The sequence below is a fragment of the Anopheles coluzzii genome, chromosome 3, assembly GCF_943734685.1.
Source record: "Anopheles coluzzii chromosome 3, AcolN3, whole genome shotgun sequence".
Lineage (NCBI taxonomy): Eukaryota > Metazoa > Arthropoda > Insecta > Diptera > Culicidae > Anopheles > Anopheles coluzzii.
The window spans coordinates 58,852,578-58,869,471 of NC_064671.1; the positions used below are offsets into that span (position 1 = coordinate 58,852,578).

At 41.8% G+C, this 16,894-nt stretch overlaps 1 protein-coding gene across 1 annotated transcript; it reads left to right on the forward strand.

Annotated features, from left to right (window-relative positions):
- Positions 1 to 15,253: 15,253 nt before the first annotated feature.
- On the forward strand, positions 15,254 to 16,467 carry LOC125907328 (uncharacterized protein K02A2.6-like). The gene has a single exon (XM_049608947.1). It carries the CDS (start codon positions 15,466 to 15,468, stop codon positions 16,465 to 16,467), a length of 1,002 nt encoding a protein of 333 aa, XP_049464904.1. The 5' UTR covers positions 15,254 to 15,465.
- The last annotated feature ends 427 nt before the right edge of the window (positions 16,468 to 16,894 follow it).

Here is a 16,894-nt window from a genome sequence, read left to right on the forward strand (position 1 = left end):
ACATAATCAATTTAAGTTAGCATATCAGATAGCCAGGTTCGTGATGAGACCTCGTTCTAAAATTCAAACAATTGTAGATTGGTTCTCCGCCCATAAAAAAATTGAAAATACGGCCCGAAGAGCACGTCCTCGAGCGTTAACACTACAAGATAACCGATTCGTGAAGAGTGTGAAGAGAAAAAAAATCCAATAATCAGTACCCCATAGATAGCAAGTTAGTTAGAGAGAAGGGGCACTATAGTTTGTAACAAAACGGTGCGAAATATTTTTAAAAATTATGGGTATAACGGCCAGTTTGCACGTAATATTTTTGGGTTAACGGTTTTCACATTTAACATTTAACTTTAACACAAGCAAATTTAACATTTTTGGATCAGATGGCAAACCGGTAGTCAGGCAAACAAAGAATACATAAAAATACCTGAACATTTAATTCCTACGGTGAAGCATGAAGGAGGTTCCGTCACGGTTTAGGGATGCATGAGCGCAGCTGGAATAGGATAACTTCACATTACAGGGTTTTCCTAGCCACTTCAATGTTGGAACTGAAGATTTCAACCACGTTAAACAAATGCTGGAGGCTGCACGGGCGATTTTAAGTCTGGAAAGCCAGTTCAAAGCACAAAGTTTCGTATTCAAAATCGTAACACTATTTTTCAATTTTGGTATACGCCACTTCAATCTGTCATTTTGGTGGGCAGTCGCCACTATGGGATAGAAGGAAATGTAATACGTCAAAATGTTCAATGATTGATGGTTTGTTTTCCTTTAACATTGGAAACGTGTTTTAACGTGCAAACAACAATTATTGAATTCATTAAAAAAATTAAAACTATTGATAGTTTTGTTCGTTTGATGGTTTCCATACTGTATTCGTTGGGATGATTTAGAAAACATCACTCACTGAACATTTTGACGTATTTCATTTCCTTCTATCCCATAGTGGCGAGAGCCCGCCAAACTGACAGATTGAAATGGCTTATACCGATATTGGAAAATAGTGTTACGATTTTGAATACAAAACTTTTTGTATTGAACTGGCTTTTCAGACTTGAAATTACCCGTGCAGCATTCAGCATTCGTTTAACGTGGTTAAAATTTTCAGCTTCAACATTGAAGTGGCTTGGAAAACCCTGTATCTATGGTACAATGGATCATCTGGCCTACATGAAAATATTGAAGGATTAATTTGAAGAGTGGAAAAATTAGGTCTACATTCCTGATAAATTTTCCAACAGGATAACGACCCAAAGCTTACAGCCTTGAATACCAGGCTGTGGTTGATTTATAATTTCCCGAAGCAATTAAACTCCCTATCTCAAAGTCCGGACATTCATCCAATCGAGAATTTGTGGAAGATATTTGATATTTGTTTACTAAATTCAACGGGCCTTTTGTGACCCTCTCGAAGCGGGGTTACAAGTTAGATAAACAACGCTTTAGATTAGAACTTAAGCGCCGGAAAAAAAATAGTACAAAGTAGACCGCACGGCACGAATACAGTTCATAACCGCGGCGCGCGACATACCAGGTTCATGACGATCACAAACGACATTAAATTCACGTCAAATACGTGAAAAGGGATCAGAGTGGCCAAAACGTCAAGCATCGACCTGGCACGGAGAGATCGCGAAGGGGCGTAAAAATTCAACCCGGAAAGTAGCATCGGCGAGTCAAAGTCTGCTAGACAATCAGCAGTCCTGCATCAAACAATCTCTGGGCGTTGCAATTGCGTTGCTTTTGTGACTCGAGGCCTAGCAGCGCACAGGGACCATCATTTCACTTCAGAAAATCTAAAAACACTCAAAAAGACGAATACTTTATAAGCGCCCTTTCTATGTGTTTTTTTAGTTTTTAGGTTTAGTTTTGTTATGGAACTACTAAAATGTTTAATTTTTCGAAAAACATGTTAATTGATGGTTCTTCTGTTAAACCTCATCAATAAAAAAAAAAAAAAAAAAATTAAGGCATCATCCGAAGTCTCCCCGAACGTGTAGCTTGGCCGTTACCCCCTGTTTACATTGGCCCTCTCGAACCTTTCAAAACTGAGCTAATGGATTACTGCAAGTGGTGGAAACTGTTCTAACCCATCAAACCCATCGAACCTTTGGCAAATGTCAAAGCTAGAAAACGACTTTTTTTTACACTATTGTAAAGCACCTATTGTGAAAGCAAGAGCATAGTAAACTGTTTGTTTACGTTTGAAAGCTGTTTCCTTCTTCGCCGACGGCATTTCATTTGTAAAATACTAATAAAAGGGATTTATTCTCTGATTTATAGGTAAACCCCACGAATATTGGGTGAAACCAAGGATTTTACCATCAACAACGAACACCGAATATTAGTTGAACTTAAGGATTTTACCATCAACAAGGGACCACGATATTCGTCGATAACAAGGATTTTACGTGTAATCAGTGAATAACTGCCTTTTATTAGTACTATTTTACAAACGAAATGCCGTCGGCGAAGAAAGATATAGCTTGCAAACGTAAACAAACAGTTTACCATGGGTGCACGCATTCGATCGTAGTGGCATGCGATTCGAAGCAGGCGGTTTGCGATTCGATGCAAACGGCACGAGATTCGAACGTAGATGGAAACAGGTGTAACTTAACTCGCACGCCTGATTACGTTTTCATCATGAGTTCAAGCTCGTATGGGAGCGGTGAGTGAACTAAAACTAACGATGTGCATTCAGTATTCGGTGTATATGGTTGCTCTAACCCAGTGTTCTCCCATCGTTTTAGCATCACTACTGTGATTTTTGAATACATTTTCCGTAACCCACATTAATTGAGGGCATATGTTTTGTAGACTACGGACATTAGATCACAAACTCTGCTCGATATATTCATTTATCTATATAATATATATTTTTTATAAATATTATTTTAAATCCGTGTGCTTCACATGTCGATCAGGCAAGAATTGTTAAAATTAATCCATCGCTGTTGTTGCTAAGCTTGTGTAAAAAACGCTGAATAACCGTTTCTGGTTGACGATCGGCTGGAAAAGTGTGCTTTTTCCTTAATTGGCGATAAACTACGCAGCTTCTTTCAGCTGGTCGCGTGCGCGGCTGTGTCAGCAACTGTTTCTGTAGGAACAGTTTTGTCGTCCTTCGGCGTTGTGCGCCCTATCACGGGCTGAGCCTCTGACCAGCAGATACTTCGTTTTCGTCGCATTGCTACGTATTTAAATTCTTACTGCTTCACGTTTGAGTCGGGTGTCGGATGACGGATGGCGTTGTCAAGGGCGATGTTGAAGAGTAGACAGGAAAGTATGTTACTTTGTCGCAGACTCGAACGATTCTGACATCTTGTTCGATACTCTCATCTTGCACTGCACCCCGTTCACGATGGCCTCTTAGCTGTACTATTTTTTACCTGTATCGTAGGCCGCCTTGAAGTCGATGAACAGGTGGAGCGTCGGGATCTTACGCTATGGGCACTTCTGGAGGATCTGCCGAAAAGTAAACTTTTGATAGGGCGTGGATTTGCCTCCAATAAATCCAGCCTGGCAGCTGCCGACGAAATTTATAGCAAGGGGTGCCCGTCTGTATACAAGGATCTGGGACATGATTTTATTTATCACTTATGTTTTTTTCAATAAGCATGAACGGAAGAATGTAAAGAGTTTAACATTTAATTCAAGTTATGTTTTTAATTTCCAAATGCACCCGTAAAGGCCGGGCTACATTGATCGTACTCGCAAGCGTAATTTTGATTTTCACTAGCGCATCTGGCGGCGGCTGACCGAAGCATTTTGCCAAACAATTTGGAGCCGCTTCAGAAAATATGTTATTTTTCCATGTTTTTTACGTTAACTGGACTGGAAAAGCTTTGTAATTGATAGATGAATATGTTGTGTAAGTATTTCAGCCGTTTTCGCATCAAAAAACGATTAAAAAACAACTTAAATTTGAGATCCGGCATGACCATTCCCTTGAAGACCAAAAAAAGCTTCCACCAGCCGCCGCCAGATGCGCTAGTGAAAATCAAAATTACACCAGAGAGTACGATCAATGTAGCCCGGCCTTAAGAGAGACAAAACAATTAATTGCCCTCGTTAGTACATTTTCAGATCGTCAGTTTGATTCACATCAACACAGAGTGATCCTAAATTTATGTGAAGTTAGTTGGGATATTGAGATTGAAACAGACACCAGAAAGTAGGACTCTACACGATTTACTCACTCGTTCAGTAGTTCAGAATTAAGGAGAACTGTCATTTCCAAACTAACTGCTTGCTTGTTTGTTTGTATAGAAATTTTGAGGTCTAGCTCGTTCGTCTCTTTCCCAAACTATCTTTCCGTCCCCAAAGCGCTCACCGCTTCTATAGTTACCGCTCGTCTTCCCTCTCGCTTCGCGTAACCCGCCGTAACCGAACTCTCTTTCGTCGCTCATCCTCGCACGTTCTCTTTGTTACTTCCTTCTCGCGCACTCTACCACACACTTTCCCACTTCACAGGCCTTTCCTTGACAGATCCATCCGCCCCGGAGGATCTTCACTGTAACACAACCACAGGTAGGGCTGCATATGCGATGCCCCTTTTGACCCTGTGCCATCGATTTCAAACTGCGCCTGCTGGATATTCACCAGTTCTCCTTCCTGGTAAATCGTCGCCGTCCTTGCTTGAAGATTATTGGATTCTCGTAGCATGGCTTGCGCCTTCTCGATAGAATCCCTGTCGTCTGCTTGAATTCGCGTACAATGCTCACTCGTCATTATCATAACCGGCGCTAACATAATATAACTCGCAATAACACCCTCATTTCCTTTAATTACGTTCGCTGCTAACGATTTGTAGCGGGCGTCTCGATCCCTATTTATAAACATAAGACACACACCACTATACTAGCATAAGGTTAGATGCCGAACGACGAAGGAGCACGAAGTAGGAAATAAAATATAGTTAGTAAGATCTCAACCACTAAACCATAGAGAGTTAGAGCATTACCATAATACGATCATCCGAAACCCATCGCGAAAGATTAACCTCCCAAACTGGTGACCCCGACGTGATTCGAACAGTGCAGTGCCGCGATAATATCCTAAAGCGTTCCTTTTCCGTTTTTTAATTGGATAGTTAAACATGACTACCCCACCCGTCGAGTGCAAGGAAGAAGGACAGGAGATAGCGTCGTCAATTTCGCGAATGTGGTGTCCGCCGTTTGACGCAGAAGACGTGGAGACGTGGTTCGTGTGTCTCGAGGCTGCATTCTGCATGAACGCGGTTAAACTCGACAAGCACATGTTTAACGCGGTTATCGTAGCACTGGGTACCCAAGCCAAGCATTTTCAATCTGCCATTGCGTGTAACAAGTGTAACTCCGCAACGACGAGTGACAGATACCTGGTCATAAAAAAGGCGGTCATTGACCATTTTAAGCCTTCAGAGAGTGAGAGGCTAACCAGCTTGCTATCCGGTGTTTCTCTTGGCGATCAAAAACCGAGTCAACTTTTGTCGCAGATGCGCCGAATGGGTGGAGACAGGTGTTCCAACGCGGTTCTCTCCAACATTTGGCTTCGAGCCCTAACACCAACGGTTCGGTCCATCATCGCTGCGATTCCTTCCGCTTCTTTAGATGAACAAGCTGTGGTTGCCGACAAGATTATGGAAGTGCTGAACGGAGAAGTATCAGCAGTTCGCACCAAATTGTTGGCCGCCGAAAATTTTTCTTCGCAGGCAAACCAAATCGCCGCACTAGAAGGGAAAGTTGAGGCGCTTACACAGCGGCTCGAGGAGGTGCTGGCAGTGCATCGACCCGCATCATTCGATCGGCGACCGAGGCAACGATCGAGAACGAGAGAGTCCTGGGGTAGGCGCTCATCTGAAACACGTAAAAAATCACCTCGCAGATGGATATGCTGGTTCCATTACCGCTATGGCAACAAAGCTGAGAGATGCGAGAGGGATCACCCGAGCGATCGCAATACTCAGTGTATTTTTTTCGACGAGCAGAGTCCCTTACACCAAAAAAAAAAAGTTCGTTTTACACTTCCGCACCCAGACACTCTGTCACCCACACCAAGATTCTTAACCAATCAATCACCACATCACTACGCAGAACCCAACACTCCTGAAACACTCAGATCCACCTCCGGCAGCCACTCACTATATTCACCACACCACCGCTCAGAACACACCACTTCACAAGAGCACACATCTATAATTGCGCCACGCAAAAACACAACACAAGAGCACACTACTACCACTTCATCACACATCTACCGCATACACATTACCGATAATATGTCCCATCACCGCTTTTTGATCGACACTGGGGCCGAAATATCGGTTTTACCACCAAATCCAAAAGAAAGGCTAACTCCTTCACCATCGCGTAGCCTTGTAGCTGCTAACGGTACGAAAATAGCCACATACGATCAAAAAACACTAAACGTGGATTTAGGTTTGAAAAGGAAATTCCCATGGGCGTTTATCGTAGCCGACGTTAGCACACCCATAATCGGTCCAGATTTCCTTAAACATTATGATTTGTTGGTTGATTCGAAGAGGAAAAGACTAATTGACAACACAGAGATGCTGCATATACAAAGCACCAACGGTTGTAACAAACCCACTATTTCCACTATCTGCGTAACGAAACCATTCGCTGAAAAAATCGAACGCTACAAAGATCTAACAACACTGAACACTCTGCACAAACCTACGTGTTATTGTTTAACACAGGAAAACATCGAATGTCAGCGCAAGTGTCAAGCAGTGACATTTGACCCACGTTACTGCTCGACTGTAGGACTGCTCGACTAACGATGAGGATCGCAAGCCCGCGAATTTTGTTGAATCATCGCAAGCCCGCGCAAAACAGTTGAACACCAAATACACACCACCGGTCCACCGATCTTTTGCCATCCGAGAAGATTGCCACTGAATAAACTGCGAGAAGCCCAAGCCGAGTTCCGATATATGACCGAGCAGGGCATTTGCCAACCATCAAAAAGCAGCTGGGCTAGCCCGTTGCATATGGTTAAAAAACCAAACGGCAAATAGAGACCTTGCAGCGACTATAGAGGCTTAAACGCTATTACCGAACCAGACCGATACCCTATACCACACATACAAGACGTGAGTAACATTCTACACGGCACACACATCTTCACTTGTATTGACCTGCAGCGCGCTTATCACCAAATACCTGTAGCAAAGCAGGATATTCCAAAAACCGCTATCACGACACCTTTTGGCTTGTATGAGTTTAATTATATGACTTTCGGTTTGAGAAACGCTGGACAAACCTTGCAGCGCTATCTACACGCAATACTTGGAGACCTTTCATTTGTATTTCCATACATAGATGACTTATGTATTGCGTCATCCAGCGTAGAAGAGCACAAAAAACACCTAGAAACGGGGTTCAAACGACTAAGAGAAAACGGATTAGCAATTAATGCCGAAAAATGCCAAATAGGAAAATCGTCCGTGATATTTCTCGGTCACGTGATAACACCACAAGGGATCAAACCCAACCCAGCGAAGGTGCAAGCCATCATATATTTTCCGAGGCCGAAGATTGCCAAACAACTGAAAACATTTTTGGGCACGATAAATTTCTATCGCCGTTTTATCCCACGTGCAGCAAAAAACCAAACGACATTACAAACAATGATCACCGGTAACGTGCGTAATGACAATACCCCTCTCGTATGGGACCAACAGAAAAATGACGCGTTCGATAACTGTAAAAGGGAATTAGTTGGCGCTAAGGTGCTCGCACACCCGTCACCACTCGCCAAACTTTGCCTGTATACCGACGCGTCGAATGTAGCCGTTGGAGAAGCACTTCATCAAATAACAAACGAGGGCCTTCAGCCTCTGGCGTTTTTTTCAATGAAACTGTGTCCTAGTATGCTGAAAGCAAGCACATACGACCGAGAACTATACGCTGTATATGAGTCCGTTAAATACTTCCGTGACTTCCTCGAGGGCCGAACTTTAAACATTTACACCGATCACAAGCCTTTAGTCACGGCATTTAGGCAGCGACCAGAACGAGCAAGCCCCACACAACTACGCCGACTTGCTTTCATCAGTAAATATTCGACAGATATTCGCCACATCCCGGGGAACAACAACAACGTTGCAGATATGCTCAGCAGAATAGAAACCATAGCTTCCGATCCAATCGATTATGACAAAATGGCAGAACTGCAAAGGTTGGATACAGCAGAACACGCACTGATCTTTCGTCATATGAGAGATCTCTTTCTTGATTCGATTCTCCACGTGTTCCGTTGTTTTGTTATCCAAACCCTAAGTCTTTACTTAACTCGCAAATTGAGAGGGAACATCGTGTTAAAGTGCGCAACCTCTTTCTTCTTCTTCTTTGGGTGATGGGGTTTGTCCTCCTATGATGTTGTGGGACACCATACCCGCCATGCAATTGACAGCGATTTGCGAGGGCGCGCGAGGGCTCGCACGCCATACAAGTTCACCGCCCCAGAGCCCTCACATTAAAGAGCTTGCGAGCCTTGGTAGTTTTTTCACCCCTAGTTTTAGCAGTTATAATTATAGCACCCCGACGGCAGGTATAACAATGCGATTTGTAGCATACTAAACACCTGAATTTTGAAATTTTATTTTGCAAAAATCCACTAAACTGGATATGGTTATCTTTTCGACGAATAACACGGCAAAAAATATAAGTTATGAATAAAAAATGTTGGAATTATCAATTTCCTGTATATATATAAATAGAACTCAAATATAATTAAGTCAGTCTTGATCTGAGCTCCAAACGGAACAGACGTGTCTCTCCTTTAATTCAAAGGTTATGGGCCCAGGCTCGCTTGGTGCTGTGTAAAACAATACGTTCACGATATTTTATTGTTGTGGCTCTAATTCAAAGAACGAGCGAAGACAACGGAAAAGTCTGGTGTGAGCGGTGTCGGCAGCAAATGCTGATGTGTTATTGTTCTCAAAAGAGGCGGGGAATAACGATTTGAAAAGACTAGTGGTGGTGTGCTGTGAGCACGATCCCCACAAAAAGGAGTGACGTTGTGACAAAGGAGTGTGATGGAACAGAAAGGCGAAACAGGCCAGGAAACAAAAATTGTTGCGAAAAGTGATCGTGTGGTGTACACAAATTATTCAGAAAAAATGGATTATTCCAAATTGTTTTTGCTTCCATTGTTCGATGGGACGAATTATTCTTCCTGGAAGTTCAGAATGTTATCTGTACTTGAAGAATACGATTTGATGGAATGTATTTCTTCTGAGCCATCAACAAGTGAAAGTTCTACAGAAAAATCCAAAAAGGACAAACAATGTAAGTCGTTGTTGATTTCGCGTATTAACGACACACATTTGGAGTATGTACAAGAGTGCAAAACCAGCAAGCAAATATGGGACACATTGCAAAAGGTGTTCGAGCGAAAAAGTTTGTCAAGTAAAATGCATGTGAAAAGAAAAATGCTGCTACTAAAACAAGGAGATTCTAGCTTAACGGAGCATTTTCTAGCATTTGACAAACTAGTGCGAGAATTTAAGGCAACGGGTGGAACCATGGAAAATGAAGACATAATTTGTCATTTGTTATTGACTATTGGGTCTGAATATGCCACAGTGGTTACTGTTCTGGAAACTATGCCTCAAGAGCAGTTAACATTGGACATGGTAAAGGCACGTTTACTAGATGAAGAAACAAAGAAAAGTGTGGAAACAAGAAACGACACACAATGCTATCCAGCTGCGTTTTCTAGTGAATACAGTGCAAACCGTGGCAGGCACCAACAAAAGAAACTATTGAAATGTTTTGGTTGCAAAAAGATTGGTCACAAAATTGGGGACTGCCCAGAAAAACAGAAACAAAAGGAAAGCAATTCGAACCAACACAATGCGTATTTTGGTGATGATGGTGTTTGTTTCATTGGTAGCAATGAAATTCTCAGTACGTCACAGCAGGTAAATTGGATTGTTGATTCCGGTTCGTCGGAACACTTAACTAACGATAGAAACTTGCTGGACAAACTAATGCTAATGGACAATCCTATGACAATTGCAGTGGCCAAGGAAGGTGAAACAATAGTTGCGGAACAATATGGAAGTATAAAACTGTTTTCTTCGGTTGGTGACAAATTGGTACCTGTTACTCTCAAAAACGTACTCTACATACCGAATGCGCGTGTGAATTTACTCTCCGTACGCAAAATGGAAGAAGCTGGACTAACTGTGCAGTTTTCGGATGGAAAGGTTTTAGTGAAATACGGGTCGCAAACAATCGCATGTGGAAGCCGACGGGGAAAACTCTACGAATTGACGTTATTGAAAATTAAGGATGTAGCTGATTCATGTCTCTATTCGTGTGGGAAGGTTCCGAAGTGTTTAGAAATTTGGCATCGTCGTTTTGGCCATATAAGTGCAAAAGGATTAGATCAGATTTTGCGAAACGAAATGGTGATTGGAATGCAGTCAATTCGGCAACGAGGTGATGAAGACTTTATCTGTGAAGCTTGTGTTGCAGGAAAACTCACTCGAAAGCAATTTGTGACAAGTGAAGATCGAAGATCGAGCAGATTATTGGAACTTATTCATTCCGATATTTGTGGCCCTATAACTCCTGTCGGTTTTTATGGTGAAAAATACTTTATAACATTCATAGATGATTGGAGCAAGTTCACAATGGTGTTTTTACTTAAGACAAAGAGTGAAGCTTTTGAAAAATTTCGTGACTTTGAAGCCATAGTTTCTGCTAAATTTGGATCAAAAATATCTCGTTTGCGGTGTGATAACGGTACAGAATACACCAATATTCAATTTTTGAATTTTTGCAAAGAAAAGGGGATACAAATCGAGTTTACAGTTCCTTATACGCCGGAACAAAACGGTGTTAGTGAGCGGAAAAACAGAACTCTCGTAGAAATGGCTCGTGCAATGATGAAGGATTCTAATGTGAACAAAAGGCTTTGGGGACCAGCAATCCAAACAGCCGCTTACTTAACCAATCGATGTCCTGCGAAGGCTTTAGCTTCCAATTTGACACCATATGAAATTTGGAACAAGGAAAAACCAAACGTTGACAAACTTAGAGTTTTTGGTGTAAATGTTTACGTGCATGTTCCAAAGGAACAACGACAAAAACTCGACTTCAAATCATGGGAAGGTGTGTTCATTGGTTATGCTACAAATGGGTATCGGATTTGGGATCCGAAAAGAAATCGATGTGTTATTGCGCGAGATGTGATTTTCGTCGAAGAAAAGAATAGTATGAACATGCGTGATAGTGATTTTTCCATAAATGAAGAAATTTATATTCCTGGTGGTTCAGTGCCAAATAATATTGGCTCAAGTGAACAGGTAGAAAATGATAGTGAAAGTGTGCATGGCATTGAAAACGATGAATCGTTTGACAGTTGCTTGGATCAAACAATTCGTGAAATTAGTGAATTGGACCAAGCAACAAATTCTCGTCCAGTTAGAGAACGTGTGGCGCCATCGTGGCATGAAGATTATGATCTAAGTGGTTTTGCGTTAAATGCCTCACATTTTGTGGATAATCTACCATGTAGCATTGCGGAAATGAAGAAACGAGAAGATTGGCCAAAGTGGAAAATAGCAGTGGACGAAGAAATGGATGCTTTGATGCGAAACCATACTTGGGATTTAGTGGAACTCCCAGAAGGACGGGTTCCAATATCGTGTAAATGGATCTTTAAAATAAAACAAACAGACGATGGTTCTGAAGATCACTATAAGGCAAGATTGGTGGCGAGGGGTTTTAGCCAACGACAAGGTTTTGATTATTTTGAAACATATTCACCCACTGCTAGACTTGACACTTTGCGAACGATCTTAGCAGTGGCAAATCAGAAGGGTATGTTAATCCAACAAATGGATGTAAAGAGTGCTTTCTTAAACGGAACAATTAGTGAAGAGATTAACATGACACAACCCGAAGGGTTTGAAACAGGGAATAATCTTGTATGTCGTCTGAACAAGTCTTTATATGGACTTAAACAGGCGTCAAGAGCATGGAATTTGCGATTCCATATGTTTGTGGAAAAACTAGGATTTAAAAGAAGTATAAGTGACAAGTGTTTGTATGTGCGTGAATCTGGAGAAAACCAGCTATTTTTATTAATCTATGTGGACGATGTGCTTCTGATTGGACAAAAAATGCCGTTAATTACGATAGTGAAACAATGCTTATCAAAGGAATTTGAAATGAAGGATATTGGCGAAGTGAAGTGTTTTCTCGGTTTGACAATCAAAAGAAAACCAGAACAACGTGTTCTTCATATAAGCCAACAATCATTTTTCGAAAAATTACTGCAACGATTTAACATGAAGGACTGTAAACCAGTGTCAACTCCGATTGAGAATCGTTTGCAACTGCAAAAGGGTGAAGAATGCAATCGTGTGAATAAGCCATATCGAGAACTAATTGGATGCTTAATGTATGCAACTTTGACAACTAGGCCGGACTTGTGTGCAGCAGTGAATTATTTCAGCCAATTTCAAAGTTGCCCCACAGACCAGCATTGGTACCATCTAAACGAGTATTGCGCTACGTGCGTGGTACTTTGGACTTTGGTTTACACTTCGAAGGTAATGACAATCTACCAGCTATCGAAGCATATTCGGACGCTGATTGGGGAAACAATGCGATCGATCGACGTTCGCTGACTGGCTATGTTTTCAAAGTTTATGGTAGTACGGTGAGTTGGTCAACAAAGAAACAAACAACAATTTCATTATCTTCAACAGAAGCAGAACTTATAGCATTGTGCATGGCGGCATGCCATGGCATTTGGCTAGTACGACTGCTGGAGGATCTTGACATCAAACTGGATTATCCTGTAGTGTACCATGAAGACAACCAATCGGCGATTCGAGTCATGGGAGAGGAAAAGGAAACCAGCCGGCTAAAGCACATAGACATCAAGTTTCGCTTTGTGCAAGATCTCATCCAACGGGGAATCATCAAACTGAAGTATATACCGACAACTGAACAAGTGGCGGATATTATGACGAAGGGTTTACCTGTAAAGCCGTTTGTTCTACATCGCATGGGTTTGGGATTAAGTGTTTTCAGAAATTGAGGGAGAGTGTTGGAATTATCAATTTCCTGTATATATATAAATAGAACTCAAATATAATTAAGTCAGTCTTGATCTGAGCTCCAAACGGAACAGACGTGTCTCTCCTTTAATTCAATAAAAAATAATATTGTTGCAAATACCATAAGATTTCAAGCAGATGATAGAACTCGCAACCCTCGCAATGTTTGACGGGTAATCAGAGGTTGACCATCTTGATTGTTAGAGAGACCTGGCAGTCTATTTCTCTTTATTTTTTTGTTTTTTTTTCTCTTCTTTCAGTCTTTGGTTGGCACATCGTTTATATCACAGGGTTTGATACTCAGATTGTTTTGTGTTGTCTGTTGTGTGTTGTTTTTGTGTCCGTTTTTTTGAATTTGGTGTGTATTTGTTTGTGGGTCTGGGTTTTGAAAACAAAATTCAGGTAGTTTCCATCTGTTTGTGTTGTTCCATTTATTTCCCTAGTTAATTATAGTTATCTATGCTATTGTTTTTTTCTCTTGCTTGTTTGTTTGTTTGTTTTTTTTTTTAGATTTTAGGGAGATTTTTTTTCTTCTTTAAATGATCTTCCATTGCAGGAAGAGATAAAAGATGTTTCTCCTTTTCCTCTCTTTTTTTCATATTTCTATATGGTTTTGTTTTATGAAATTTATAATTTGCCTTATTGTTTTCCCAGAGGGTTCTCTCCATGTTTTTCGGAAATCTTCAAATTTTGTTCTATTGTTATTGTTATTGTTATTATTATTGTATTTGGGACAATCAAAAATCATGTGCCATCCTGTATTTGATATTTTGCAATTTTCACATTCGCCTTTTTGGGTAATTTTCATTTTAGATAGCCAGTAATCTGAATAATCACGCCTGGATAATATTCTGTTCATTATTTTTATTTGTTTCCCGCTAATTTTTATGTTTTTGTGCCAAATTTCAGTTTTGAATTCAGTTTGGAAATTTAGGAATTTCTGTCCTTTAGTAATGGACTCATTTTTGTACCATTCTGTAGCCTGTTTTTCCATTTCCTTACGGTACAAATCTTTGGCATCAGTAAACCTTATTTTATTGTCTAATTCTACACTTAGCGGAACTTGGGGCAAGTGTGCCACCTTAAGCATTTCAAGTTATAACTCACTAAAACGTGTTTTTCAAAAGCCGATTTAAATCTCATAACCATTTTACATCTATTTCCTCACTTATAAATTAGTTTCGCTTGAAAAAAGTGCATTTGTATCCTGTTACATGGACGACATAGTTATCGGGAGCTCGTCAGAACAAGAGCACGATGCAAATCTATCAGAAGTATTGAGGCGGATTGAAGAATACGGGTTTACGATTCGGGCTGAAAAGTGCGCTTTTAAGGTAAAACAGATTCACTATTTAGGATATATAATTGAGACAAACGGCATGCACCCCGATCCTGCAAAAATAGAGGCTATTACGAGACTACCGGAGCCTACAGACTTGACAGGAGTTCGTTCATTTTTAGGGGCTATAAATTATTATGGCAAATTCGTGCCCAACATGAGGGAACTGCGCTACCCCTTAGATAGCCTTTTAAAAGCTGATACGCCGTTCCGTTGGACCAAAGAATGTAGGCAATCATTTAACAATTTCAAAACGCTGCTCTCGTCAAATTTGCTATTGACACATTACGATCCAAAACAGAATATAATAGTATCTGCAGATGCATCCTCAGTTGGTCTGGGAGCCACTATTAGTCACGAGTATTCGGATGGTTCCATTCGTATAGTTCAGCACGCATCGAGAGCGCTCACTAAAGCAGAACAAGGCTATAGCCAAATCGATCGCGAGGGTCTGGCAATCATATTTGCGGTCACCAAATTTCAAAAAAATGATTTATGGCAGACGTATTAAACTCCAGACGGACCATCGTCCTCTGTTGAGAATATTTGGTTCGAAAAAGGGCATACCAGTATATACGGCTAACCGACTACAACGATTTGCACTTACTCTTTTATCGTACGACTTTGATATAGAATATGTCCGTAGTGAATCTTTTGGCAATGCCGATATTCTTTCTCGATTAATACGAGCGCACGAAAAACCTGAAGACCTGAAGAAGACTTTCTGATAGCTTCAGTGAGTTTAGAAGCTGAGGTGAAATCTATCGCTGCTAGTAACCTTGGTGCTTTTCCTATAAGCTTCGATGCAGTCGTTTGTGAGACAAAATCAGATCCCCTGTTAAGGAAGCTTTACGAATACGTGCAAAATGAATGGCCAAGAAATACTACCTTCAGCGGCGAATTATCGCAATACTATCATAGGGAAGATAATCTCTCAACAATCGAAGGCTGCATTTTATTCGAAGAGAGGGTGGTCATACCCGAAAGACTAAGAGAACGCTGCCTCCTTCAGCTTCATCGAGGACATCCGGGTATACAGCGAATGAAGGCGATCGCTCGCAGTTATGTATTCTGGCCAACAATTAATGATGATATTACTGAATGTGTAAATGCTTGCCATCCTTGCGCCCTTGCGGCCAAATCACCTAATCACACAAATCCTGTACCTTGGCCAAATACTAAAACACCTTGGGAACGTATCCATGTAGACTACGCAGGGCCTCTTGATGGCGAATACTTTTTAGTAGTGGTGGATGCATTTTCTAAGTGGCCTGAGATTATCAAGACACAAAGCACAACATCGACTGCTACCATCGGAATACTCAGGAGTTTATTTGCGCGTTTTGGCATGCCGGTCACACTTGTAAGTGACAACGGAACACAATTTTGTAGCAGTGAATTTGAGGAATTTTGCCTGCGTAGTGGTGTTCATCATCTTACTTCTGCCCCGTACCATCCGCAGTCGAACGGACAGGCGGAAAGATTTGTCGATACGTTCAAGCGTGCTCTGGCCAAGATAAGAAATAATAGAACGTCGCTGCAAGAATCTCTAGATATATTTTTACAAACATACCGGACGACTCCTAACTTCCAAAACCCGCAACATCAGTCTCCAGCGGATGTAATGTTTGGCAGATCCATTAGAACATGTTTTGAGCTTCTTCGTCCACCTTCCAAAATGCAGTATGAATCGTCTATGAATACCAGCAGAGTTTTTGCGAGGGACGATCTGGTTTACGCGAAGCTTTATCATCGCAATGGTTGGAAATGGGTTCCCGCAGTGGTAGTTCAGAAGTGCGGCAACGTCGTGTACAAACTAAACACAGGTCAACGGATGATTATCAGTCATGTGAACCAGTTGAACCGTCACCGTCACCGTCACCGTCACCGTCACCGTCACCGTCACCGTCACCGTCACCGTCACCGTCACCGTCACCGTCACCGTCACCGTCACCGTCACCGTCACCGTCACCGTCACCGTCACCGTCACCGTCACCGTTCCAATGGAACCGGTCCCGCATGCTTCTCGTTCGTCGGAATCTAAGAAGGTACCTCTGCCTCGCCGCTCTTCTCGTATAAGAAGAGTTCCGCGAAGGCTCCGCCCGTACTTTCTATCCTAAAGCGGGGAGATGTTGTCGAGACGGACAGCGTCGCGCAACATTGTGGCTCTGGGTTGTTCGCAGAGTGCGACAGCCCTGGACGTCACCCGAGCTGTCCGTCGAGGGCGACCGTGTGACGGAGCGAAAGGGCCGCGCCATCGCGGCTAGGGCACGACGGCCGTTCACCCGGGGCATTCGGTTCTCGGGTGATCAACGAGTACGGTAACCGTTACGCGGCTGCGCCGAGGTTTTACGTTTCAACAAATATTTAATGTGTTAGGAATAAAGTTTGCATGTTTTGTTTGTGTAGAAACCGAAAATTGTATGTGAATACACCTCAAAAAACATAAACACCTTGGTCGCGGTATACGT